Below are 26,661 nucleotides of genomic sequence, written 5' to 3'. Positions count from 1 at the left end.
TGATTTGTTTGAAGACATAGGAAATATAATGATTCTAGTTCTGTGGTAGCCATTCTGGAACATTGGAGACTATAATTGGCATCGTCTGTTGGCCACAAATGTCTCATTAATAAATAATTTGTCTAATAATCAACATTAACTTGTCATAGCAGCTGTCTGTATTATTTGTGAGATGCACATTTATCCCATGTCATGTGGCCTCAACCAAATTAATTGCCCACTGAGAAATAACATCCACTTTAGGGGACTCAGTAAGAAACATTGCAGTTCTAAAGCACATGCAGACTCAAAGTTGGCTGAAAGCAATACAACTGGTTATGTTGAATTCCTCTTCATGGCTGTGTAACAGTTTGACTGTGGTTCCCGTTATGCATTAGGCTTAAATTATGGTTAGAAGAGCAGATATTTCACAGTAAAGACAATTTTAGTGTGGCTTTCTCTGCTCTCAGAGAGGAATACACAAGGCAGTTGTGAAACAGGTAGGAGGCAAAATTCCCTTCGTTGTACAATTTATTTTTCTACACTTAATATGATGAAAACTAGGCCCTGTACAGTCCACTTTAGTGAGTACAATTATTTACAATTTATACACATTAAAACATGGTGATAAATTGGTTCCAATTGAAATGCAATGAGAAAAAAATGAACTTCCCTTTGTGATCTGCATTGGGAAGAACCTACAATTCCAAGGAGAGAAATATTTCTGGGCTGACGATCCAATTTTACAATAGGCCCCATTGAAAAATAAAAAAACATACACCTTGTATAGAGCACTCCATAAGATAAAGCATGCTATCAAGCAACTGCTCCTGTTCTCTGCAAACCAGCAACAACACCCATGTCCTCTTCTCTTTGATTAAAGTCCTGGAGGGGAAAAAAAAGGCCAATAGTGTCTGACAACCTGTACAACCAGCATGGTGCCACAAAAAAACACAAACACATTTACATCAACATTTAAAACGGGAGAAATAACTAATATTTTCTTGGTCTGTGTAGCCAACCCACAGTCGCTTGGTATATGTTTTGTTTATGCTAGTTTTCTTTTCCTTTGTTTATTGGGCAGTACTTTTCCTTTGTTTATAAATGCAGTACATTTAATGCATTTTCCACTCTCCGCCCAAATTTTCCCCAAGGCCACATAAGGAACATGAAACTGTAACAAAACTATATCCAATCCCTCCATTTAGCTAAAATATATTTTAAAAACCTTGTATTTTTTTTTCCAATGAAAGAAGGGTAAGCTTCCCAGTATCAGACAAACTTCCAAGCTCATACACATAACACAAGACCCCCCCCCCCCCCCCAAAAAAAAAAAAAAAAGTATGGTTTATATTTGTGTCAAGTTTGATTGAATTCACGCCCTTATGCTACATAAGTGTACACTTTGCGATCCTCCGGTGTCCGTGCCAAATATTCCCGCTCAATGAGTCCTTCAATGCGCTTCTTGATGACTACAGGACTGGGGAGGAATCGCGATCGCAATTGCTGGGTGACCTGGAGAGATGGTACAAACACAGACACAATCAGAACCGGATCTTACATCTAATTACTGAGAGGTACAGACAGAAGTACCCCGAAACACCTCAATGTTCATACACTGTATTCCACTGACCTCTGCTACCAACACGTTATGCTGCATCTTCTTTCTAGACTTCATGATGCGGACGATGGCCGCCTCGATCTCGTGCTTCCTATCATCGTCCACTTTCTGCCGAGTCTCCTTCCTCTCCGGGTCAGTCTCTCCTTGCTTAGCGGCGACTAGCGACCAACACAAGGAAACCAGTTTCAGCCAGGCACCTCATATGACAGCTACACGCACAGGACTATATCATTGGGCTCCCAAGTGGCGCAGCGGTCTAAGGCACTGCATCTAAGTACAAGAGGCATCACTTACAGTCCCTGATTAGTATCCAGACTGTATCACATCAGGCCGTGATTGGGATTCCCATAGGGCGGCACCCAATTGCCCAGCGTCATCCAGGTTAGGCCGACATTGTAAATAAGACTTTGTTCTTAACCAACTTGCTTAGTTAAATAAAAATAAATTTACGCTACACAGGTAAATCTTTGGCTGGGCTGTCCAGACGAGTGGAGATCAGTTGTGTTTTCACTAAATCTATCCGAGGTAGAATCAGAGAAATAGAATCTCATTATAATTCTGTGGTTAGAATGACCCTAGAAGGTTGGTATGCATACAGTTCAACGCCATGCTTCAGAAACCAATGTTGAAACAAAATAAATCCTGGTTGTTTTTGTGCCATTTTGGTTTTGCATGCCATAGATCTTTAAATCTGTGTTCTACAAGACCGGTCTGTATGGCTAACTGGGTTTGTCTACCTGTCTGGATCTTGACGCGGTGCAGCTTGGAGGTGAACTGGTCGTTGACGGTGAACACATGACCGTTCTCGATCTCCTTGGACTTGGGCTCCTTGGTGAGGACCCGCTGGGTGGGCTTCCCACAGGCCAGCGACTGCAGCGCTCGCACTAGCTCCCTCTCTGGGATGTCTGTCTCCTGCTGGATCTCCTACACAGCAGAGAGTGAGAGATGGGGACAAAGAGGAGAGATGGAGATGAGGCAGAGGGATCCATGACTGCACTATGCTGAAACCAAATAATAAATTATTTTTTAGAGAACCAAGAGTGTCTAACTTTTTCAGTTCAATATAACTTTATTCACTCCCTCAGGGAAAGACATTGCCAGACCACAAACTTGAACATCCTGCACATATAATAAAGATATCACTTTGCCCAAATACATCCCTCCTTACAAACTTTACTTTATTCTGTGATGTGCTACGCATTCAATTAGCAGCTGTACCTCAAACATGGACTTCTCCCGGTTGTTGAAGATCATGAGTATTGTCATCTGGAAGGTGGACACCTGCAGTATGTGCTTCCTGGTGTTGGAGCCTGTTACTTGGGCACCGCCCACCCCCACCTCCAAGCCGTCCTCCTGGGAGGAGAGGAGAGGTCACAACCGGCCGGCCGCCTTCAGGTAACTCAGTCACACAGGAGTAATCAATGTAGCCTCTGTTCAATCACTGACTATGTCATGCTTATATAAACACATACAGTTGAAGTCGGAAGTTTACATACATACATACAAGTAAGATCTTTGCCCCCAGGTGCAGTTGCAAACCGTAGTCTGACTTTTTTATGGAGGTTTTGGAGCAGTGGTTTCTTCATTGCTGAGCGGCCTTTCAGGTTATGTCGATATAGGACTCGTTTTACTGTGGATATAGATACTTTTGTACCCGTTTCCTCCAGCATCTCCACAAGTTCCTTTGTTGTTGTTCTGGGATTGATTTGCACTTTTCCCACCAAAGTATATTAATCTCTAGGAGACAGAACGCATCTCCTTCCTGAGTGGTATGATGGCTCTGTGGGCCCATGGGGTTTATACTTGCATACTATTGTTTGTACAGATGAACATGGTACCTTCAGGAGTTTGGAAATTGTTCCCAAGCATGAACCAGACTTGTCGAGGTCTACCATTTTTGTTCTGAGGTCTTGGCTGATTTCTTTTGATTTTCCCATGATGTCAAGCAAAGAGGCACTGAGTTTGAAGGTAGGCCTTGAAATACATCCACAGGTACATCTCCAATTGACTCAAATGATGTGAATTAGCCTATCAGAAGCTTCTAAAGCCATGACATCATTTTCTGGAATTTTCTTAGTGTATGTAAACTTTTGACCCACTGGAATTGTCTGTCTGTAAACAATTGTTGGAAAAATTACTTGTGTCATGCAAAGTAGATGTCCTTAACCAACTTGCCAAAACTATAGTTTGTTAACAAGAAATGTGTGGAGTGGTTGAATAACTAGTTTTAATGACTCCAACCTAAGTGTATGTAAACTTCTGACTTCAACTGTAGCCCCCCCCACACATCAATGTTCATGCCATATTCAAAGGCAAGTACAGCCTTCATACACCTGCTGTTATCAAGGCCTGATGTTGACATTAGTGGTGTGTGTGTGCGTGCATCAGTCTGTATACCTGCCAGCCAGTCAAAGGCTGTCCCCTGCATACCTTTTTGATTGGCCCGTAGAAAGTGGCATTGAGGTCTGCAGAGCCCATGTGATGCTGCAATGTAAGCTGCCTGCCGCTGTGTTTTGCCAGATAAAATCTATGGCCACAAAATCAGAAGACAGTCACACACTACAGCATTAAAGACAAACACAGACAAAGGACAGCGCCCCGCTTCCACAACCTGCAGCAGAGAATTACATGGCCTCTGCTATGCAAAGTAAATGAGATACAGTGAAGGACAGAGGAGATAGACAAACCTTCTAAAGACTTCAAATGCATGTCGAGGAGAAGGGGGGATATTACATTTGGGCGTGGCGGACTGCGTTGGCCAGTAACCTGTCGTCAAAACCCTCACTGTGAGATCGACTCCACCCAACGACACCTGGGGATGGAAGTTAGATCTACGTCTTTCACAGAGGTTCCCAATTGTCAGAATGACCATCAAAAGCTCCATAAGATGTGCTCTTCACTTTGAGAGAGCTAGGTTAAATAGAGAGCAATAGTAATGGCTTCTTTGGACAAAGCCTATGGGAAAATGAATGGAGTTTTTGATAAATGCCAAAAATATGGTCTGTAGTAAAGACAGGCTTAGGTGATCTTATATGTTTTGTCCCTAAACCCTATTCTTTCCCCATAGGAATGGCTGAACGAACCAGAGGTAACTAATTTCTATTTTTTTAGGACTACAAGCTGGCGAGCTCTATGTTCCCCAGAACCAACACTGGACTGGTTCTGTGAGTGGGTGTCTCACCGCCGTTGATTGTAGATGTTGGCGGAACTCATCCATGGTTGTGTTTGAGATGCTCATGTCTCGGAACATGCCTTCTAGTTTGGAGGTGAACTGGCAACCACACTCCGTCTGGCCAGGGGAACCAGAGAAAGAGGAAGAGAAAGAGATATACGGGATGATACAAATCTATTAAACAACACTTCACTCGCACTATCGTTTCTGTCACACTGGCTCTTCACTCAGCTGACCTGTAGTTCAACATACAGTTTGTACAGTTCAAAATGTGTAAAGTACTTAAGTAGTACTTGAAAGTATGTTTTACTTAAGTGTTTTTTGGGATATATGTACTTCACTATTTCTATTTTTGACAACTTTTAATTTTACTTCACTACATTCCTAAAATAACTAATGTACTTTTCACTCCATACATTTTCCCTGAACCCCAAAAGTACTTTGTACATTTCAAATGCTTAGCAGCACAGTATAATTGTGCAATTCACGCACTTATCAAGAGACCATCCCTGGTCATCCCTACTGCCTCTGACCTGGCGGACTCACGAAACACAAATGCTTTATTTCTGAATGATGTCCGAGTGTGCCCCTGGCTATCCGTAAATGGTTTGCTTAATCTAAGGAATTCTAAATTATTTGTACTTCTACTTTTGATACTTAAGTATATTTAAAGCCAAATACTTTTACTCAAGTAGTATTTTACTGAGTGACATTCTTTTACTTTAGTTATTTTCTATTAAGGTATCTTTACTTTTACTCAAGTATAACAATTGGGTACTTTTTCCACCACTGGTGCAGTTCAAGTTAAAAATATATTGCATTGTGTAAAGTACCAGAACTGGGATCAAAATACAATTTAATAATAATTTAAAATATTTTTATCTTTGCAATTGAACCAAATCAAAAATAACCAAAAGTGCAAACCCCGCCCACATGGCACCCCAAGCAGGCTAACGCAAATACTCAAAGTATTTCACCATAGGTCTGGCATATGCTTATATTGCAAATCTTAAGGTTGCACTTATTAGGTATTGAAGGTGCTACAACACAATGCATTCGGTAAGTATACAGACCCCTATAATTTTTCCACATTTTGTTACATTAAAGCCTTATTCTAAAATGGATTTTCTCATCAACCTACACACAATACCTCATAATGATAAGGTGAAAACAGGTTTTTAGAAATTGTTGCAAATGTATTAATTCTAAGAAAACAGATACCTTATTTCCATAAGTATTCTGACCCTTTGCAATGAGACTCGAAATTGAGCTCAGGTGCATCCTGTTTCCATTGATCCTCCTTGAGATGTTTCTACAACTTGATTGGAGACCATCTGTAGTAAATTCAATTGATTGGACATGATTTCAAAAGACACCCACCTGTCTATATAAGGTCTCATAGTTGACAGCGTATGTCAGAGCAAAAACCAAGCCACGAGGTCGAAAGAATTGTCCGTAGAGCTACGAAACAGGATTGTGTCGAGGCACAGATCTGGGGAAGTTTACCAAAAAAATGCATTGAAGGTTCCCAAGAACACAGTGGCCTCCATCATTCTTAAAATGGAAGAAGTTTGGAACCACCAAGACTCTTCCTAGAGCTGGCCGCCAGGCAATCGGTGGAGAAGGGCCTTGGTCAGGGAGGTGACCAAGAACCCAATGGTCACTGACAACCATCTCTGTAGTACTCCAGCAATCAGGCCTTTGTGGTGGAGTAGCCAGGCAGAAGCTACTCCTCATCAATTTTAACCATCTTCCCTGTCCCTGCTGAAGAAAAGCAGGCCCAAACCATGATGCTGCCACCACCATGTTTGACAGTGGGGATGGTGTGTTCAGGGTGATGAGCTGTGTTGCTTTTACGCCAAACATAACGTTTTGCATTGTTGACAAAAAGTTCCATTTTGGTTTCATCTGACCAGAGCACCTTCTTCCACATGTTTGGTGTGTCTCCCAGGTAGCTTGTGGCAAACTTTAAACAACACTTTTTATGGATATCTTTAAGAAATGGCTTTCTTCTTGCCACTCTTCCATAAAGGCCAGATTTGTGCAATATACGACTGATTGTTGTCCTATGGACAGAGTCTCCCACCTCAGCTGTAGATCTCTGCAGTTCATCCAGAGTGATCATGGGCCTCTTGGCTGCATCTCTGATCAGTCTTCTCCTTGTATGAGCTGAAAGTTTAGAGGGACGGCCAGGTCTTGGTAGATTTGCAGTGGTCTGATACTCCTTCCATTTCAATATTATCTCTTGCACAGTGCTCCTTGGGATGTTTAAAGCTCAGGAAATCTTTTTGTATCTAAATCCGGCTTTAAACTTCATTCACAACAGTATCTTGGACCTGCCTGGTGTGTTCCTTGTTCTTCATGATGCTCTCTGCGCTTTTAACGGACCTCTGAGACTATCACAGTGCAGGTGCATTTATACAGAGACTTGATTACACACAGGTGGATTGTAAATTTATCATCATTAGTCATTTAGGTCAACATTGGATCATTCAGAGATCCTCACTGAACTTCTGGAGAGAGTTTGCTGCACTGAAAGTAAAGGGGCTGAATAATTTTGCACGCCCAATTTTTCAGTTTTTGATTTGTTAAAAAAGTTTGAAATATCCAATAAATGTCGTTCCACTTCATGATTGTGTCCCACTTGTTGATTCTTCACAAAAAAAATACAGTTTTATATCTTTATGTTTGAAGCCTGAAATGTGGCAAAAGGTCACAAAGTTCAAGGGGGCCGAATACTTTCGCAAGGCACTGTATATGTGATATTTTTGTTTTTTATTTGTAATACATTTTAAAAAATTACTTCCATTCCTTTTAGAATAAGACTAAGGTCACAAGATGTGGAAAAAGTCAAGGGGTCTGAATACTTTCCGAATGCACTGTATATCTGAAACAAACAGTTGATGAATCTGTTAATGGATGGAAGATCTTAATATACTGCTCTTCCTCATCCGGTTTCCTCACCTTGAGTTTAGAGATCATGTTCTTCTCCGAGTCGTCCGAGACGCTCTTGTTGGTGAGCAGCCTCCTGGCCAGGTGCTGTTTGTAGTACCTCTCAAACACATCCTTCTCCTGCATGAACCTGAAGAGCACCATGGCCTTGTCCAGGATTGACTCCACCTCCTGCTCCGTCAACTACACACACACAGAACGAGAGGACAGCGAGTGTTACACGACCACACATACACACTTTAAATTATTACATTTGAAACACTGATTTAATCAAATATATAAAACTCCTTATATAGTGAGCTCCAAAAGTAAAGGGACAGTTACCCGTGTGTGGTTGTTTTGGCTCTGTAATCCAACACTTTGAATTTGAAATGATACAATGACTTAAAGTGGAGTCCATCAACTTTAATTTGAGGTATTCATCCATATCAGGTGAACCGTTAAGAAATTACATCACTTTTTGTGCATTTTAGGCGACCAGAAGTATTGGGACAAATTCACTTATGTGTATTAAAGTAGTAAAAAGTGTAGAATTCGGTCCCATATTCATTGCATGCAATGGCTACATCAAGCGTGTTACTGTGTTGGATGCATTTTCTGTTATATTTGGTTGTGTTTCAGGTTATTTTGTGCCCAATAGAAATTAATGGTAAATAATGTATTGTCATATTTGTGCGTATAACCTTCTCACTCATAATTATTCACAATTCATTCCAGATTAATGGTAATCATGGTAGCATCCAAATTAATGTAGAAGTGTTTAGAAATATATTATATTCTTATTTACAATAAAAGTGACTCCAAAATGACACAATACATTATTTACCATTCATTTCTACTGGGCACAAAATAATCAGAAACACAACCAAATATGTCACAATCAAATGGCACCTATTCCTTATATTGGGCCCTGGTGAAAAGTAGGGCACTATGTAGTGAATATGGTGCCATTGGGTCTGGTTAAAAGTAGAGCACTGTATAGAGAATATGGTGTCATTAGGGACGCAGCCTGTGTGCCCTGAGGAGAGGAACGTTCCTCCCCATTACATCAGAAAACGACTCACTCCTTTTACGCCTTTCTTCAGCTTGTCGTCGATGAACAAGGAGAGGTACTCGGGGGAGCGCGAGTTGAGGTTGAGGAAGTATTCAAAGTCCCCTGCGATGGTCTGCTTGAAGAGCCGGTCGTTGTTGAACGACTCTAGAAGGAAGCGGTCGAAACGAGACTTCAGATCCAACAGACCCTGCAGAGAACAAAAACCAGAGGAAGGAAGAACACATGACATTATTGGAAAGCAATGGCACTTACTACATGCTCGTGTATCTGCCATCTAGTGGCAATATGGAGTATAACAGAAATTGCATCCCTACAGTGGATTTAAAAGCATTGAATCGGTATAACAATTCACTGGAGTTTCCCTTATTGTTAAATCCATGACCAGGGAGTGTAGAAATGCACACTTTGGGAGAATGGGAAGGAATGGGAATGTAGCCAGATAATTTTTTTGTGGACCCCCTGCCAATGATGTCACTTCCGGTGTAAATTACCTGGATGTAATCCACAGGGTTTTTGCCCTCGCCCTCCTCTGACACCAGCGCCTTGCCCTGCTCGCGGAGGTAGGAGCTCATGCACTCACACATGGTCTTCAGTCCATTTGGCACTCTGCTAAAGAGCTTATACATACACGCCAGGTCTGTGTTCACGCATACACGCACGCACACAGGCACACACATCAGTACAAACACATTAGTATCCAAAGACCACCCACCAATATCTTTCACCATAAATATAGAATTGCTGACATTGATATCAAAACAATGGCACGGGTGGTGCCAAGTATGCACACGATAACAACACATTCACACAATGTACATTACTCAATTATTCTGCTCTGCAAAAGACCTCAAGATGTATACAAATGTCTGACACTAACATCGGGGTAAGATATCCCTTTCACGAAAAAAGAAAAAGTCTGGTGTCCCAAATGGCACCCTATGCCCTATATAGTGCACTACTTTCGACCAGAGCCCTATCGGCCCTGTCAAAGGTATTTCACTGCATAGGAAATAAGGTGCCATTTGGGATGCAAAGTATAGCTGGGACTGGAGTAGTACTAGTGTGGCAAACTGACCCTCTGTCTTTCCGTTCTTGAGCATGTGAACGAGGCCCGAGTTCTCCATTTCCACGATGGTCTTCATGTGCTTGGAGATGAGCTCCCGCTCCACCACCTTCACAATGGGCTCTTCTGTCGTCTTGTCTAGGCAGTGCAGCACACGCTCGATCTCCTCATTTATCCGCGCCTCCACTTTCTTTATGTACACGCTTGCGCTGTTCTCCGCCAAAAACTTTTGACTTTCCATCTGGGAGGGCAAACAAACGCGGGGTTAGGAGCGCCTTGGGTGACAGAGGGCATACACATGATGTACATAATATGATAATAGTAGGCAAACAACAAATATCAATGTAAGTCGGCGTACATGACATATAGCATTGATGCGAATTAAATGTATGAATAGATGTGGTGGGGAGGGGATTCTTACAAACCTGGAAGAACTCTGCAGACATTTCTAAAAACGGGGCCTCAAAGTCCTCTTCGTAAACCGACCTCCCTTCGAGGCCTAAGATCATTAACATCTGGCAGGCATTTCTGATCGCCCCCCTGAGGGAGAGCGAGAGAAACAGAGAGACAGACAGGGTCAGGTTAACTTGACAACTGTGGGAAGCATTGGGGTCAACATGAGCCAGCCATCTCTGTGGAACACTTTCAACACCTTGAAGAGTCCATGCCCCGATGAATTGAGGCTGTTCTGAGAGAAACGGGGGGGTGCAACTCCTAATGTTTTGTACGCTCAGTGTATAGGATATCATTTAGGTCTGGGTCAGCTCAAAGACTATCAGATACTTTTTAAATTCAACAAAGAGCACAATGAAATAATCATGAATTACGGTTGTAGTTTTCTTCATCGGGAAAAACACATCTTCCTTCAGCTCAGAAACTGTGGCTCTGTTTGAATTCCTTCAAAGTGCATCCTTCCCTCCTCCATTCAAACAGTCGATGCTTAGACATGACTGGACAGATGAACACAAGCTTTCCGCCGCATGGCTTCCAGTCATTTCCAGTGATTACACTTGTCAAGTCATTTCAGTGATCCCTTCAACGAAGCTAGGAGTTTGTACACTTTTAAAGAAGTCGAACGGGGCCTGTGTATAGACGGGTCATATTATTATACCTGTCCACCACTTCGCCCTTCCTCTCTCGTGCGATCATGTCCAGGAGGGTCTGTCGGAGGTGGTCTCGGATGCAGCCGTAGCGCACCACCTGGTCTCTGAAGATGATCAGGCCCAGGTTATAGACGTTCTCCACATTGTTCTGCTGCACGTACACCCGGTCCTGGGAAACAAGAGAAAGAGAGGGTGAAGCTTTGTCATTCAAGGCTGATCTTGGGCAAGTTTGCATTTCCCCCACTAATGGTTATGTTTAGGATTAGTGGATGGGAAGCTGATCTCAGATCTGTACCTCACCCCGGAGCGCGTTTGAGACCTGCAGCCAGGAAGCAATGCATTACCAGTCCAAGGGAGGGTTACGAGATGACACTGTATTGAGAAATACAGTCAAATCCTAATAACTAAGAAGTGTGCACGTCTGATAAGCACAAATTGTGCATGTCAGCAGTTACGTTTTCTAAAAGTGTTATGATGCAAAACACAATGATGCAAAATGGAGCATCACTTTTAAATTTAGCTGTATCTTGAAAACGTATCTGCTGACTGGGACAACATGAATGAACAAAATACTAAAAACATGTTTGTTTTTTGTAAAACATTACGACTGCACCTTGTAGCTGTCAGAGCCATGCATTTAGAGAGTTTGGACATTGAGGTTTCTGCATAATGATGCATTTACATGACCCTATGGCAGCCATGTTAGCACCCCATTAATTTAAAATAGGGAATATTAAAATAATGCTATGCATGTCTAGAATTAAAACATAACTCTCTAAATACATGGCTCTGGTAGCTGGTGGTGCCACTCACCATGTACATGAGGATGTCTCTGATCATGACCATGGCTGTCTGGTGGTCGTTCCAGGCTTGGTTTAGTGTTTGGAGGAAGTTGTTGTTTAGTGAGTTGAGGACATCTTCCCGTACCTATGGGGAAGCAGTAGAACAGTCAGGCAGAGAGGCATTCGTTTGAAACTACAACACCACACTGATGACTTGGCACACTGAGCCCATCTCGCTTTCTCTGCATGACACACTCTCTGTCCGTGAGTCTCTCCCTCCACAAGCTCCTCTCTCTGAGTTTCCTCTCTCTGTATGGGACTCTAAAGAACACTGTGCTCATCAACTTCAGGCAGAGAAACAATCAAACAACAACAATTTAGTGAAACGGTTCCCAGCATACTATCTCAATGGAAAGTGAACCCCTCTCAGCTCACTATAATCACCTACTGATGAATCTGTTGTACTTACACAGTGCAGGAAACTGTGCGGCAGGCTGACCTCCTGTTACCCGAGTGCAGCATCAAAAGGACCTTGTGGCTGCAAGGAGCCACGGTAAGTTGCTTGCTAGTATTAAACTGAGCTTATAAAAAACAATCAATCTTCACATAATCACTAGTTGACTACACATGGTTGATGATATTACTAGGTTAACTAGCTTGTCCTGCGTTGCATATAATCAATATAGTGGCTGTTAATTTATCATCGAATCACAGCCTACTTTGCCAAACGGCTGATGATTTAACAAAAGCGCATTTGCGAAAAAAGCACAATCGTTGCACGAATGTACCTAACCATAAACATCCATGCCTTTCTTAAAATCAATACACAGAAGTATATATTTTTTAAACCTGCATATTTAGTTAAAAGAAATTCATGTTAGCGGGCAATATTAACTAGGGAAATTGTGTCACTTATCTTGCGTTCAGTGCAAGCAGAGTATTAAACTTATTCAACAGTTTGGGCAGCCTGGCTCGTTGCAAATTAATTTGCCATAATTTTACATAATTATGACATAACATTAAAGATTGTGCAATGTAACAGCAAAATTTAGACTTTGGGTTGTCACCCATCCGAAAGAATATGGAACGGTTCCGTATTTCACTGAAAGAATAAACGTTTTGTTTTCGAAATTATAGTTTCCGGATTTGACCATATTAATGACCAAAGGCTCGTAATTTCTGTGTTTATTAAATTATAATTAAGTCTATGATTTGATACAGCAGTCTGACTGAGCAGTGATAGGCAGGAGCAGGCTCGTAAGCATTCATTCAAACAGCACTTTACTGCGTTTGCCAGCAGCTCTTAGCAATGCTTGACTCACAGCGCTGTTGATGACTTCAAGCCCATCAACTCCCGAGATTAAGCTGGCAATACTAAAGTGCCTATAAGAACATCCAATAGTCAAAGGTATATGAAATACAAATGGTATAGAGAGAAATAGTCGACATGTCAGAATTCCTATAATAACTACAACCTAAAACTTCTTAACTGGGAATATTTAACCACCAGCTTTCATATGTTCTCATATTCTGAGCAAGGACCTTAAATGTTAGCCTAGCATTTTGGACCTGAATGCCAAAACATTCAAGGAGGGGACGGTATTGAAAATCATACCGTCTGTATTTCAAAATACCACCGGTAAATGGTATATCGCCCAAGACCAATGGTGTAAATTGCAGTAGTCTGAAATAATTAATAGAATGGACCTATCCTATTGCGATGATTGAAATGACACCCACCCTTTATTTAAGAGTATGATGTGTCTCAACTGATGGCAGGCACAACACAAAAACCTCAGATTATATGAAATAGGGTCTAAGCTACAACTTATGCAAATATGAGTTCATGGACTTTTTGATAATTGATAAGGCAATAAAGGTTCAAAAAAGGAACATTTAAATTTAAAAAAGGTCCTCAAAAAACAATCACATAGTTTGACAACACTGTAAGCTTTTAAATGATATCAAATTCAACTGTTTATATTTTCCAGTGATAAAGACATCGATGTCTCATTGTATGGTAGGGTGTGCAAAATGGGTAAACTTTGAGCACCTTTATTTTTTCTTTTTTTTATTCAACCTTCATTTAACTAGGCAAGCCAGTTAAGAACAAATTCTTATTTACAATGACAGCCTATGTAAAGGCCTCCTGCAGGGATGGGTGCTCGGATTAAAAAGAAAAATACAGGACAAAACACACATCACGACATTAGAGACAACACCACATAAAGAGAGACCTAAGACGACAACATACCATGACAGCAACACATGACAACACAGCATGGTAGCAACAACATGGCAGCAGCACAACATGGTAGTTGCACAAAACAGGGTACAAACATTGTTGGGCACAGACAGCAGCACAAAGGACAAGAAGGTTTGACAACAATACATCAAACAAAGCAGCCACAACTGTCAGTAAGAGTGTCCGTGATTGAGACTTTGAATGAAGAGATTGAGATAAAACTGGTGTTGAGGGCTGCAGTATATCATAGATAACCATCTTAGAAGGGAGTGAGGGCCCTTCTAAATAAGGAACAACCAGTTTACAGAAGTGTATAGAGTGCAGTGATGTGTCCTATAAGGAGCATTGGTGGCAAATCTGATGACCGAATGCTAAAGAACATCTAGCCGCTAGAGAGCACCCTTACCTGCCGAACACAAAATCCGGGGAGGGGACAGTTGGGTATAAGACTATCATCTGAACATAAATGGAGAGAGAGAGCTTCCTACTGCCTGAGCTATGTTGTTGATGATCCTAGGCGTGCAGCCTAGGATCGACCCTTGGGATACACCCTTGGTGACAGGCAGTAGCTGAGACAGAAGATGTTCTGACTTTATACACTGCACTCTGAGGTAGTTAGAAAACCAGGCCAAAGACCCTTCAGAGACACCAATACTCCTTAGCCGGTCCACAAGAATGGAATGGTCTACTGTATCAAAAGCTTTGGCCAAGTCAATAATAAATAGCAGCACAACATTGCTTAGAATCAAGGGCAATGGTGACATCATTGAGGACCTTTAAGGTTGCAGTGACATCCATAACCAGAGCGGAAACCAGATTGCATACCAGAGAGTTTTTCCAATACAATAGAAATTGGCCTATAACAGATAAGATCAGCTTGATCACCCCCTTTAAATTAAGGACTAACCGTGGCTGCTTTACAAGCAATGGGATGCTCCCCAGAGAGGAGAGACAGGTTAACAAGGTCAGAGATTGGCCTAAAATTGTTTGAATTATGTCTGTAAGTATAACAGAACTCATTTGGCAGGCGAAAACCTGAGAAGTGGGACATCTGAGGTTGGTAGTTTTTCAAAGCTTTGCCTACCGAGTACACATTGAGATATGGATGAGGTTACACTTCCTAGGGCTTCCACTAGATGTCTTTTGAAACTTGAATGAGGATTCTACTATAAAGGAGGGGCTCATGAGACCTGTTTGAGTCAGTGGTCTGGCATTGTGCCTCGGTCTCATGGCGCGCTCCCGACAGAGTTCTCTCGTTCCAGTGCCTTTTCTGAAGACAAAGGAATTCTCCGGTTGGAACATTATTGATGTTTTATGTTAAAAACACCCTAAAGATTGATTCCATACATCGTTTGACATGTTTCTAAAGGACTGTAACAGAACTTTTCGAGTTTTTGTCTGGATGAAATGCTCACGCCTCATGAGGATGGATTACTTGGCTGAACACGCTAACAACAAGTGGCTATTTGGACATACATTATGGAACTTTATGGAACAAATCAGTCATTTATTGTCGAACTGGGATTCCTTGGAGTGCCTTCTGACGAAGATCATCAAAGGCAAGTAAATATTTATGGTGTTGTTTATAACTTTGTTGATTCCAAATTGGCGGCTATTCCTCTGGCTGTTTTGGGTTCTGAGAGCCGTTCTCAGATTATAGTTTTTCTGTAAATCTGACACAGAAGTTGCATTAAGGAGAAGTCTATCTTTAATTCTGTGAATAACACTAGTATCTTTTATCAATGTTTATTATGAGTATTTCTGCTAAAATCACCAGATGTTTTGGAATCAAAACATTAATGCACGTAAGGCACCAATGTAAACTGAGATTTTTGGATATAAATATGCACATTATCGAACAAAACATACATGTATTGTGTAACATCATGTCCTCTGAGTGTCATCTGATGAAGATCATCAAAGATTAGTGATTAATTTAATCTATATTTCTGCTTTTTGTGACTCCAATCTTTGGCTGGGAAAAATGGCTGTGTGTTTTTTTGACTTGGCGGTGATCTAACATAATCATATGTTGTGCTTTAGCTGTAAAGCATATTTTAAAATCGGACACGATGGGTAGATTAACAAGATGTTTATCTTTCATTTGCTGTATTGGACTTAATGTGTGAAAGTCACATATTTCAAAAAAATATTTTTGAATTTCGCACGCTGCCTTTTCAGCGGAATGTTGTTGAGGTGTTCTGCTAGCGGAAACACCTGCGCTAGAATGGTTAAACCATCTGACTCAAATTTAAGGAGCTCCTTTAGCACCTCGGACTCAGTGACCGCCTGCAGGGAGAAACTTTGTAGCGGGGCAGGGAAAAAGAGGGAGGAGCTGTAGGGCTAGTCACATGAGAAGGGGTGGGAAATTAGGAAATGTTGGACAGGCAAGGAGGCATGGCTAAGTCAAATAGGAATCCTGACTTAATGAAGTGGTGATTAAAGAGCTCAGCTATGTGCTCCTTGTTAGTAAAAACCACATCAACAACATTAAGTGGAGGAGGGTTTATTCTCCAGGTCTTTAACCATTTTCCAGAACTTTTTGGGTTTAAACCCTGAGAAAGAGCGAGAACTGCTCCTTATTAACTCCTTAGGGATATGAAGTATCTAACTTTGGCCTTCCGGATAGCCTGAGTGCACTTATTTCTCATATACCTGAACGAGAGCCAGTCAGTCTGAGTATGCGTGTGCCGAGCCTTTCGCCAAATGCAATTCTTGATGTGGAGTAACTATACAAGATCACAGTCAAAGCAGGGTCTGAACCGGTTTTAATTCAAATGTTCTTTATGGGGGCGTGTTTGTTAACAATATCACTGAAGATATCAAAAAAGAAAGTCCAAGCTTCTTCGACAGACAGGATCAATTTGATTCTATACCAATTACAGGTCGACCGATTATGATTTTTCAATGCCGATACCGATTATTGGAGGACCAAAAATAGCCGATAGCGACTAATAGGCCGACTTTTAAAAAAAGTATTTGTAATAATGACAATTACAACAATACTGAATTAACACTTATTTTAACTTAATATAATACATCAATCAAATCAATTTAGCCTCAAATAAATAATGAAACATGTTAAATTTGGTTTAAATAATGCAAAAACAAAGTGTTGGAGAAGAAAGTAAAAGTGCAATATGTGCCATGTAAAAAAGCTAACGTTTAAGTTCCTTGCTCAGAACATGAGAACAAATGAAAGCTGGTGGTTCCTTTTAACAGGAGTCTTCAATATTGCCAGGTAAGAAGTTTTAGGTTGTAGTAATTATAGGACAATTTCTCTCTATACGATTTGTATTTCATATACCTTTGACTATTGGATGTTCTTATAGGCACTTTAGTATTGCCAGTGTAACAGTATAGCTTCCTCGCCCCTACCTGGGCTCTAACCAGGAACACATCGACAACAGACACCCTCGAAGCAGCGTTACCCATCGCTCCACAAAAGCCGCAACCCTTGCAGGGCAAGGGGAACAACCACTCCAAGTCTCAGAGCGAGTGACGTTTGAAACGCTATTAGCGCGCACCTCGCTAACTAGCTAGCCATTTCACATCGGTTACACCTAATCTCGGGAGTTGATAGGCTGGAAGTCATAAATAGCTCAATGCTTGAAGCACAGCAACAAGCTGCTGGCAAAACGCACGAAAGTGCTGCTTGAATGAATGCTTACGAGCCTGCTGGTACCTACCATCGCTCAGTCAGACTGCTCTATCAAATCATAGACTTAATTATAACATAAAAACACACAGAAATACGAGCCTTAGGTCATTAATATGGTCGAATCCGGAAACTATCATCTCAAAGACAAGACGTTTATTCTTTCAGTGAAATACAGAACCATTCCGTATTTTATCTAACGGGTGGCCTCCATAAGTCTAAATATTCATGTTACATTGTACAACCTTCAATGTTATGTCATAATTACGTAAAATTCTGGCAAATTAGGCGGCCCAAACGGTTGCATATACATGGACTCTGCGTGCAATGAACGCAAGAGAAGTGACACAATTTCAACTGGTTAATATTGCCTGCTAACCTGGATTTCTTTTAGCAAAATATGCAGGTTTAAAAATATATACTTCTGTGTATTGATTTTAAGAAAGGCATTGATGTTTATGGTTAGGTATAGTCGTGCAACGATTGTGCTTTTTTCGCAAATGCGCTTTTGTTAAATCATCCCCCGTTTGGCGAAGTTGGCTGTCTTTGTTAGGAAGAAATAGTCTTCAGAGTTCACAACGAGCCAGGTTAGCAGGCAATATACTTGTGTATTGATTTTAAGAAAGGCATTGATGTTTACACATTGGAGCAAGATTGTCCTTTTTCGTGAATACACACCGCATCGATTATATGCAACGCAGGACACGCTAGATTAAACTAGTAATATCATCAACCATGTGTAGTTATAACTAGTGATTATGATTGATTGATTGTTTTTTTATAAGATAAGTTTAATGCTAGCTAGCAACTTACCTTGGCTTCTTACTGCATTCGTGTAACAGGCAGTCTCCTCGTGGAGTGCAATGTAATCAGGTGGTTAGAGCGTTGGACTAGTTAACTGTAAGGTTGCAAGATTGAATCCCCGGGCTGACAAGGTAAAAATCTGTCATTCTGCCCCTGAACAAGGCAGTTAACAGTTCCTAGGCTGTCATTGAAAATAAAAATGTGTTCTGAACTGACTTTCCTAGTTAAATAAAGGATAAATAAAAGGTGTACAATTATTATTTATTTTTTAAATCAGGCAAATCGGTGTCCAAAAATACCGATTTCCGATTGTTACGAAAACTTGAAATCGGCCCGAATTAAACGGCCGTTCAGATTAATCGGTCGATCTCTAATACCAATATACAGAGGCCAAGTCATGAAGGAAGGCTTGCTCATTAAAGTATTTTAGCAAGCGTCTATGACAAATCAGGACAGGACGTTGCACTGAGCAGCCATTATGAACACAGGCTGTAAAACAGTGATCACCAGACTGGTACCTATCAGGGTTATTTGTGAGGATAACACTGAGGAGAGTATCCTTTTCTGGGTGTTTGGAGTCATACCTTGTGGGATTGGTAATAATCTGAGAAAAATGTAGGGAGTCCCATTGCTTTAGGACTTGGTTAGATGGTTTAAGCATGTCCCAGTTTAGGTCACCTAGCAGGACAAATTCAGACTTCGTGTAAGGGGCCAGGCGAGAGCTTAAGGCAGCTCGGGTTCAGGCCGGTGCTGAAGGAGGACGATATAGCGCCCTGCAACAGTCAACAAAGGGATACATTTATTTAACCAGGTAGGTTAGTTGAGAACAAGTACTCCTTTGCAACTGTGACCTGTCCAAGATAAAGCAAAGCAGTTCGACACATACAACAAAGTTACACATGGAATAAACAAACATACAGTCAATAATACAGTGGAAAAAGTCTATATACAGTATGTGCAAATGAGGTAGGATAAGGCAATAAATAGGCCATGGTGGCAAAGTAATTACAATATAGCAATTAAACACTGGAATGGTAGATGTGCAGAAGATGAATGTGCAAGTAGAGATACTGGGGCAAAGGAGCAAGATAAATAAATAAATACAGTATGGGTATGAGGTAGTTGGATGGGCTATTTCAGATGGGCTATGTACAGGTGCAGTGATCTGTGAGCTGCTCTGACAGCTGGTGCTTAAAGCTAGTGAGGGAGATATGAGTCCAGCTTCAGTGATTTTTGCCACTTTATGACCAGTTCTTCCATAGCAAAAACATGTTTGGAAAGTTTTGTTTAAATCAAACTGGATGCTGTCAAAAAGGGATTGAATTCAAATGGTTTTACCCTATTACTCTGATTGCAAATGTGGGGGACAAGAACAGAATGTCAATGGGAGAGTATTTGTTTTAATTCTGAGATGCCAATTGGGTGGTGTTTTTTTAAGGCCACTGCTGAAATATTGACATCCAGACTGATTATTGATAATCTGAAAAGGTAGGCATGCCAACCTACATAGGCCTATGGTGACCGTAATACAGCCATACTGGAAGTCAGGAGTCATGACCACAGTCATCTGATGCCTCTGATTGTCATTAGTAGCCTAGCAAACTTGCTAACGGCCGGTACTCAGCACTCTATTGTCCCTCTAATCACTGACATCAATACAAATGAAATCTAAAAGTAAATACTTCATGAGAGCCCTGGCATTCAGAGTTTGAGCAGAATAGGATCGATCACCTTCTGCGCAGGGAGAGACAGCTTCTCATAGCTGGTTGATGTATGGAATGAAAGTGTTCCTGTCGCATTTCTATAGGCTATGCTATGCAATCTGTTAAAAAGAGGAGAATCCCATCAGCTTTCTATAGGCTAGGCTATATGTACGTCTCAGCTTTCCAAATATTAAGCAAATTGCTTTGCTTTTCAACCAAAGTTGCCTAACTGGCTTGCATGAAAATGAACCGTGGGAAAATCGTATCCATTTGCGATTCTAGTGCATATGGAAGACGTATTTTTTTACCCTGCCCCTGTTCCGACAGGTGCATGATAATCACCCATTCTCACATTATTTAGTATATGTAAAGACAAGATTAAATTGAGAATAGTCTGAATGCTGAAAAAATTATCAGTTGTGAATGATTCACAGTGCACGCATTTTTTTGCATATTTTTCAAATCATAGCTGCATGCATTATGTAACCTAGTCGATAGGCCTATATGCTTTGCTAAGGTTTGTATCACAACTGAAGTGGCCAAATAAATCCAAAACATAGCCTATATGCTCAAGACCCCTGGAACATGGTTGGAGAGCCCATAGCCTACACAGCCTGGTGAAACGTGTTCTGACTGAGTTTTGACTGGCCACTATTTAATAAAAGTTTATCCCAGCTTTCTCGTGCTGCTATATTTAAATTAAGCACATTAATCTGCTTTACAAACAGTGTAGCCTACCTGGCATATTAAAAACGTAACTGCACATAACCTCCATTCGCTATTCGAGTGCAAGCTATGGATGATTTTCATTTTTTGAGGGCCCTTCTAAATAAAAAATATTTCCACACATATGTAAAGACCAGATTAAATGGAGAATACTGCGTGAGGATATTATCAAGTGCATGTCAAATTCTGAATGTGAGACTAATGAGGTGTGTGTGTAGCCTGCGCAAGAACAAGAGCAGAGCACTTCCCTTTCATGCAACTTTTTTCAAATCATCATTATTTGCTTCATGCAGCCTTAATGTATTAGAAATCAAAACATATAACCTAACGTTTCTATCACAACTAAAGTTGAATAAATAACTGTAAATTAAGCATATTGGAGGATCTGTTTCGATGGAAGTGCACGGTGCGCACTCCATCGAAAATCGTTTGGGAGAAAAATACCCAATTTTATTCAGTTATGTTCAATTGTATTGCTCTTACTATAAAATAATGCCACTGGAATTATATGCAAATATTGCCTGATAAATGAACTCGTGTACCCAACTGCCATATGGCACAGCCAGATCAGGGCCTACCAAAGGAATATGCTATTCTGTTCTTCTGGAATAGGCTACATTTTCTTCATGCCTAAAAAAAAAAAACATTTATTGTGATGTGCTGGCTATATTAAATTTATTTATTAGATGTTTTAAAATGTAGATGTTCCAAAGGTCCGCATCAGTGGCTATAAGTGGAAACCGGAGATGCAAAGCATCTTTATGTTAATTAAATGGTCAATTACCGTAAGACCGGCAGTTATTTAAATGACAATCAACCAGCTGAAAAAATGTAATGACCGCCAAAGCCCTAGCCCTGCATAGATATTTAATTGGCCCACTAATGTCATTGTTTCCAAATAGTTTGCAGACCCCATAGAAACCTGTCACAGCTTTTAGATAATCTGATGCTGCTTCCTGCTGCTACTCATTCAGTGGAATATGTTGACCTACATGGTGTGTGTGGTTTAAACATGAACGTTATAGGGATCATGTGATAGGATAGTTTGTGGAACTAAATCACACAAACGCTTTCACAAGGTCAAAGGCTATCACAATCACTGATTCAAGCACCAAAGGGCAGATCTATCTGCTTCCATGTACCTACATAATTCGACAAAACACAAAGCAAAAACAAAAATCCTGCTTCGCTCTCCGAAACAGGATACTTTTTCAATCAACCGAGCTTGTCATAGATCAGGACTGTGTGTGTTTACTGAAAGAGAGCTTTCAAATCTCCAGTCAGATGCCTATGGGCCCTAGTGGAGCTGGGCCTTCTGATAGCCCCATTCCTCAAACTTAACTCATTTAAATTCCAACCACTAAATAGAAGGCTTCTGAATGAATGGAAGCAACTCATGTTTTCCGGATAGTTTGCTTTCTTTTGCAAGTTCGCCGCATCCAGCCATAGTCAGACAGATTCTCTGAGCTTTCCACAGTAATTGGTTTAATATGAGCACTCCACTTCATCACGCTGTCAGCACACCAAACAGGCCCAACACTGAACAGGGCAATTGGCCTGTAATTTAATATCGCCTGGATTCGATTGACAGACAAGGTTTGTTTCCTTGCTTTTCAACAATGAAACTGTTATTATGGTCAAGGTGAGTAACATCTTGTGGTCAAGCTCAGTGACTATTCTACCACTGTAGAGATCCTGTAAGACGGAAAATACTCTGCCAGTGATTTTACAACGGTGATTACTGCCAAACACAAATCCAGCAAAGGGACATTAATCCAGACCAGGGCAGTGTTCATGAAAAGTCAAACTAAAGAAAACTGGCTGAAACAGGGAAGGACTAGCTGGACTGGTCCAATAAGAAACACTCGTTTTCATTGTCTGTTGTAAAACGTTTTAACATTATTCCATCACATGCCCTAATGAACAGCACCCAGTACTGAATCAACTCCCCGACTTACGCTGGGATGAGCACGAGTCTACCACCCTGCGTTCATTGGCCTTACTTTGTTGATGAGGTGCTCTGTGACCACCTCCCGGAGGCCTGTGTAGAGCTTCTCGCCGTGTTTGTGCAGCACCATGGTGTAGGCGTTCCTGTAGAGCTCCTCGAAGCTCAGCCCGCTGTTGTTCTTCCTCTGGATCTCCTGGATGGCATTCTTCAGAAGGTCCCAGATGTTGTTGACATACTTCTCATCCATTGTCATCTGCAGTGGAGAAAGGGAGTGAGAGGCGAGCAGACAAATAGACTGACAGGGCAAAGTTTTGGGGATCTTTGGCTCCCTCGTTTGAGGGAGAACTGGAGCAAAGCAAGCTTGATAGACACCATATGCATAGCCTCCATTATTATCAGTCTCCTGCTAGGCTAGCCTACTTCTTTAGGTCAGCAACCTGCGAGAGAGACGAAACAAGTCAACACTTGCTACACTTCTGCAACCCCAAAACCCCTACTTATTTAAAGAGTGCCTATATTATATTGCAATGTCTAACAGTTTGAATGTAACATTGATAAAAGAATGCTCCTCCTGAAAATTCATGATTTAAAGTATATTAAAACAAATCACTGTAAAGGAAACAGAGGTGTGTCCCTATTTGTGTTCCTTGTGATGAACTAAGAGTGCAGGACTGCAATATCATGACAATATTCCCAATAAGGTTCCATCCAGTCCATAGCATTAATTAAAGCGTTTTATATTTTCCATATCACATTGCTCACGGCCACCTCCAAATTTGCCTCGTAACATTTGCCTTTCCCCCAAATTCTCATTTTAACTGGACAAATAGTAACGGCACTGTAGCCAACCATCACACTCGGATAAACATGGCCATATTCACAGCTTGATATAAATCCCTTGTCACCTTTGGCTGTCACACTCAACCATAGCCTGTTAAACCTGGAGGCTCTCCAAAGTGAGGCTGGCCAAAAGCTGCATACAATGTGTCTGGATATGGCACCATCCAAACACAAGCATATTTCACAGGAAGTATTGGGGTGATTGGACGGGGTTCACAAGGATCCGAGAACAATTATGCAAGGTTGGTATTTGGATTTCTTATTGGAGTGAGGGACGGGGATCCCGGGGATCCCGATGAAGTGAAACCCCCTGCAACTAATAGGCCTTTTACTCACAAGTCATTTTTATAAAACTTAGAAACTTACCACAATAAATTAACTGTCTTGTATCCCACTAATAATCCAGGTACAGGGCCTGAACCTTTTTCGGACCACGATTGCACAGTTTTGTTTCGCTCTGGTCAACGTTAGTAGAGGAAGTGCACTAACACTCTGGACCAGAACTACACAAAACAGTCCTATTTTCTGTGGTACTCAACATCATTTTAGTCTGTGGCCAGACTAATTTCTGATTCTGAGGACATCTCTGAATGTCTGAAATGGACCCTAGGAAGTCCCAGCCAAGACATAAAACAAGAATTTTAAAGATCTATTCTACACCATCTCTCTGCATATAAAAGGTGTGTTCCAAAGTGGCTTCAGCCGCTTCACATGGGTTAGTGTGACACTCAGTAGATGGCAAACTGGATAGAATCTGAGGAGCACTCATATCCTTCCCATCCCTTTCATGATAAAATTTAAAGTTTTGTCATATGGAGATCTGAACAGCAAGGGGAGGTAACATGATCTGATGGCAGTGAACTTTCAACTAAACACTGGGCTAAGCACATGATCCTTTCATTTAAGGCCTAAGGTAATTTGACATTTATGATGAGTAACTGCCTTGGTGAAGATTAAACTAACAAAACTGGCAAAACTAGCTACCGGATGTCACAATAATTAATTTAGCCCATTCATAGACGCTAACTACCTTAAGCCCGATGCTTGCTCTAGACGTTAATGCGAAAGTGGTACGGTTTTGGAAACACAAGTAATGTATCTCTCATATCAGGGAGAAATAATTTTATAAAAACAAAATGTTAAATTACAACACACATTAATAGGGTTAGTGTTCCCACATGGCCATATTTCCACATTACCGCACTTGTTTACAGAAGACAGACAAGAGGAGACCAACTGTGCCAATTAGCTGTCTAGCCTGTTCCGAACACCCCTGTAAGCATAACTGGGAGGAAGTGTGGTTCATCAACTGGAGGCACACATTTATACACTTATACAGTAAGTGAATAATTGTTTTTATTTAAAATATAATTTTTCGGGCCTCCTGCGTGTTGCAGAAGTCTAAGAAACTGCATCACAGTGCTCGTTGTGCCACTAGAGATCCTGGTTCAAGTCTAAGCTCTGTCGCTGCCGGCCGTGACCTGGAGACCCAGGAAGCGCACAATTGGCCCAGCGTCGTCCGGGTTTGGCCGGCAGGGAAGTTCTTGTCCCATCGCGCACTAGCGACTCCTGGGCCGGGCGCAATGCAAGCTGACACGGTTGCCAGGTGTACGGCGTTTGCTCCAACACGTTGGTGCGGCTGGCTTCCGGGTTAAGCGGGCACCGTATCAAGAAGCAGTGCGGCTTGGCTGGGTTGTGTTTCGGAGGACGCATAGCTCTCGACCTTCGCCTTTCCCGAGTCCGTACGGGATTTGCAGCGATGGGACAAGACCAACTACCAATTGGATACCACGAAATTGTGGAGAAGAGGGAACAAAATATATATATATAAAACATTTTAAAAATAGATTATTTGACTGATATGAAAGGGCCATTTGTTTCGAAAACATTTTCGCAAGCAATGATTATTTACGTTTCTAAACTTTAAAACACGGAGTCGGAATTGTAGTTCACATGGAGCCAGCAGTGGGCAAAGCTAACTGATGGAAACCCTATGGAGAGAAGGGTTATCGAGAGCTACCTATAGGGGATCATTGAGGATTCAGTGGAGGGACATCCGTCATAACTGAATACTGATCTTCTGAAAACTGATGTCAACCAATAGCTTACTCCCATTAGCTTTTGTCCATTAGTTTTAGCAAACTGTTTACAAATTAAACGTAGGCTAACGTTAGCTACTTCAATCTTGAAAGACAAAGTATCTAACGTTACATTAACTAGGTGTAACAGTCGATGCTAAAGTTAGCTATATATCTATCCAACAGTTAAAAGTTAGTCGGGGTATCGAAAGGTTTTATTGGCATGTGACTAAATAACGTGTTTTTTTTATTAACTAAAAGAACGTGATTCAGCAAACCATGTCATGCAGAATAATAACAATTCTCTCCAGTCCAACCCACCAGTTTCTGATTTGACCTAACGTTAAATAAAACAGTCGTTCAGCCACAAACAAAGCTACGACCCCAAATATTTAGTTAACTAGCTAGAAACCATGTTTTTCTCCGGGTAAAATGACAGTTGGTCGTTCGCTAGCTAATAATTGTCTGCCAACAGTAACGTTACTAGCTACTGTATCTAACAGTAGGTAGCTAGCAAGCAGCTATCCATAACCTCTTGTAGGGGGTAGCTAGCTATCTACTTGTTTTTACTGAAAGATCGGCCTTGCAAACTGCATTCCCAGCTAGCTAGTTACTCGAACCTCGGTGGTCCAGTCACCGCCTGCTGCTGGCAGGGACAGGTCCTATTAGCGGTGTGTACTTACAGGAAAAGCTCGTATCCTCATCTTGGTGTCCTTTTTTGTGCCGCCTTTACTGAGATTGGACATGGTTACCTCGTCTGTGTGTTCTGTATTTTCATGAAAATATTATCTGGTTAGGTACAGGGGAGTATACTTGTGGAGCTTCCACTCGACCCTCACCAGTCCGTAGTTGGTTGTTGACAACCAAACGGCAATGTTTCTCTAACATAGATCTCCACACTCAGCAATGGCGGACAACCTAGCTACAGTTCTC

The 26,661-nt window shown here is 41.3% G+C and overlaps 1 protein-coding gene across 2 annotated transcripts; it reads right to left on the bottom strand.

Annotated features, from left to right (window-relative positions):
• Nucleotides 1–492: 492 nt before the first annotated feature.
• LOC124005722 (cullin-3-like) lies at nucleotides 493–26,661 on the bottom strand. Of its 2 annotated transcripts, XM_046315212.1 has the most exons (17): nucleotides 26,412–26,661; nucleotides 22,866–23,063; nucleotides 11,758–11,871; nucleotides 11,245–11,316; nucleotides 10,953–11,113; nucleotides 10,267–10,381; nucleotides 9,854–10,082; nucleotides 9,270–9,415; nucleotides 8,789–8,965; nucleotides 7,737–7,907; nucleotides 4,782–4,889; nucleotides 4,288–4,412; nucleotides 4,031–4,127; nucleotides 2,819–2,953; nucleotides 2,338–2,524; nucleotides 1,613–1,758; nucleotides 493–1,494 (listed from the first exon to the last, which is right to left on the bottom strand). In XM_046315212.1, exons 1-17 carry the CDS (start codon nucleotides 26,472–26,474, stop codon nucleotides 1,363–1,365), a joined length of 2,376 nt encoding a protein of 791 aa, XP_046171168.1. In that variant the 5' UTR covers nucleotides 26,475–26,661; the 3' UTR covers nucleotides 493–1,362. The 2 variants fall into 2 exon arrangements, with proteins under 2 accessions (XP_046171168.1, XP_046171169.1); XM_046315213.1 differs by lacking the exon at nucleotides 11,245–11,316.

Source organism: Oncorhynchus gorbuscha, linkage group LG19, assembly GCF_021184085.1.
Source record: "Oncorhynchus gorbuscha isolate QuinsamMale2020 ecotype Even-year linkage group LG19, OgorEven_v1.0, whole genome shotgun sequence".
Lineage (NCBI taxonomy): Eukaryota > Metazoa > Chordata > Actinopteri > Salmoniformes > Salmonidae > Oncorhynchus > Oncorhynchus gorbuscha.
The sequence above is the reverse complement of the archived record's forward strand: the minus strand, read 5'-3'. Positions and strand labels throughout refer to the sequence as shown.

Bases quoted from the DNA above. Each gene is read 5' to 3' on its own strand.
- LOC124005722 (XM_046315212.1), bottom strand. From the start codon at position 26,474: ATGTCCAATCTCAGTAAAGGCGGCACAAAAAAGGACACCAAGATGAGG. The intron at 23,064-26,411 runs GTAAGTACACAC...TCTCCACTGCAG, and splicing joins TGAGGATACGAGCTTTTCCT to ATGACAATGGATGAGAAGTA. The intron at 2,954-4,030 runs GTATGCAGGGGA...CTCTCCTCCCAG, and splicing joins TCTACGGGCCAATCAAAAAG to GAGGACGGCTTGGAGGTGGG.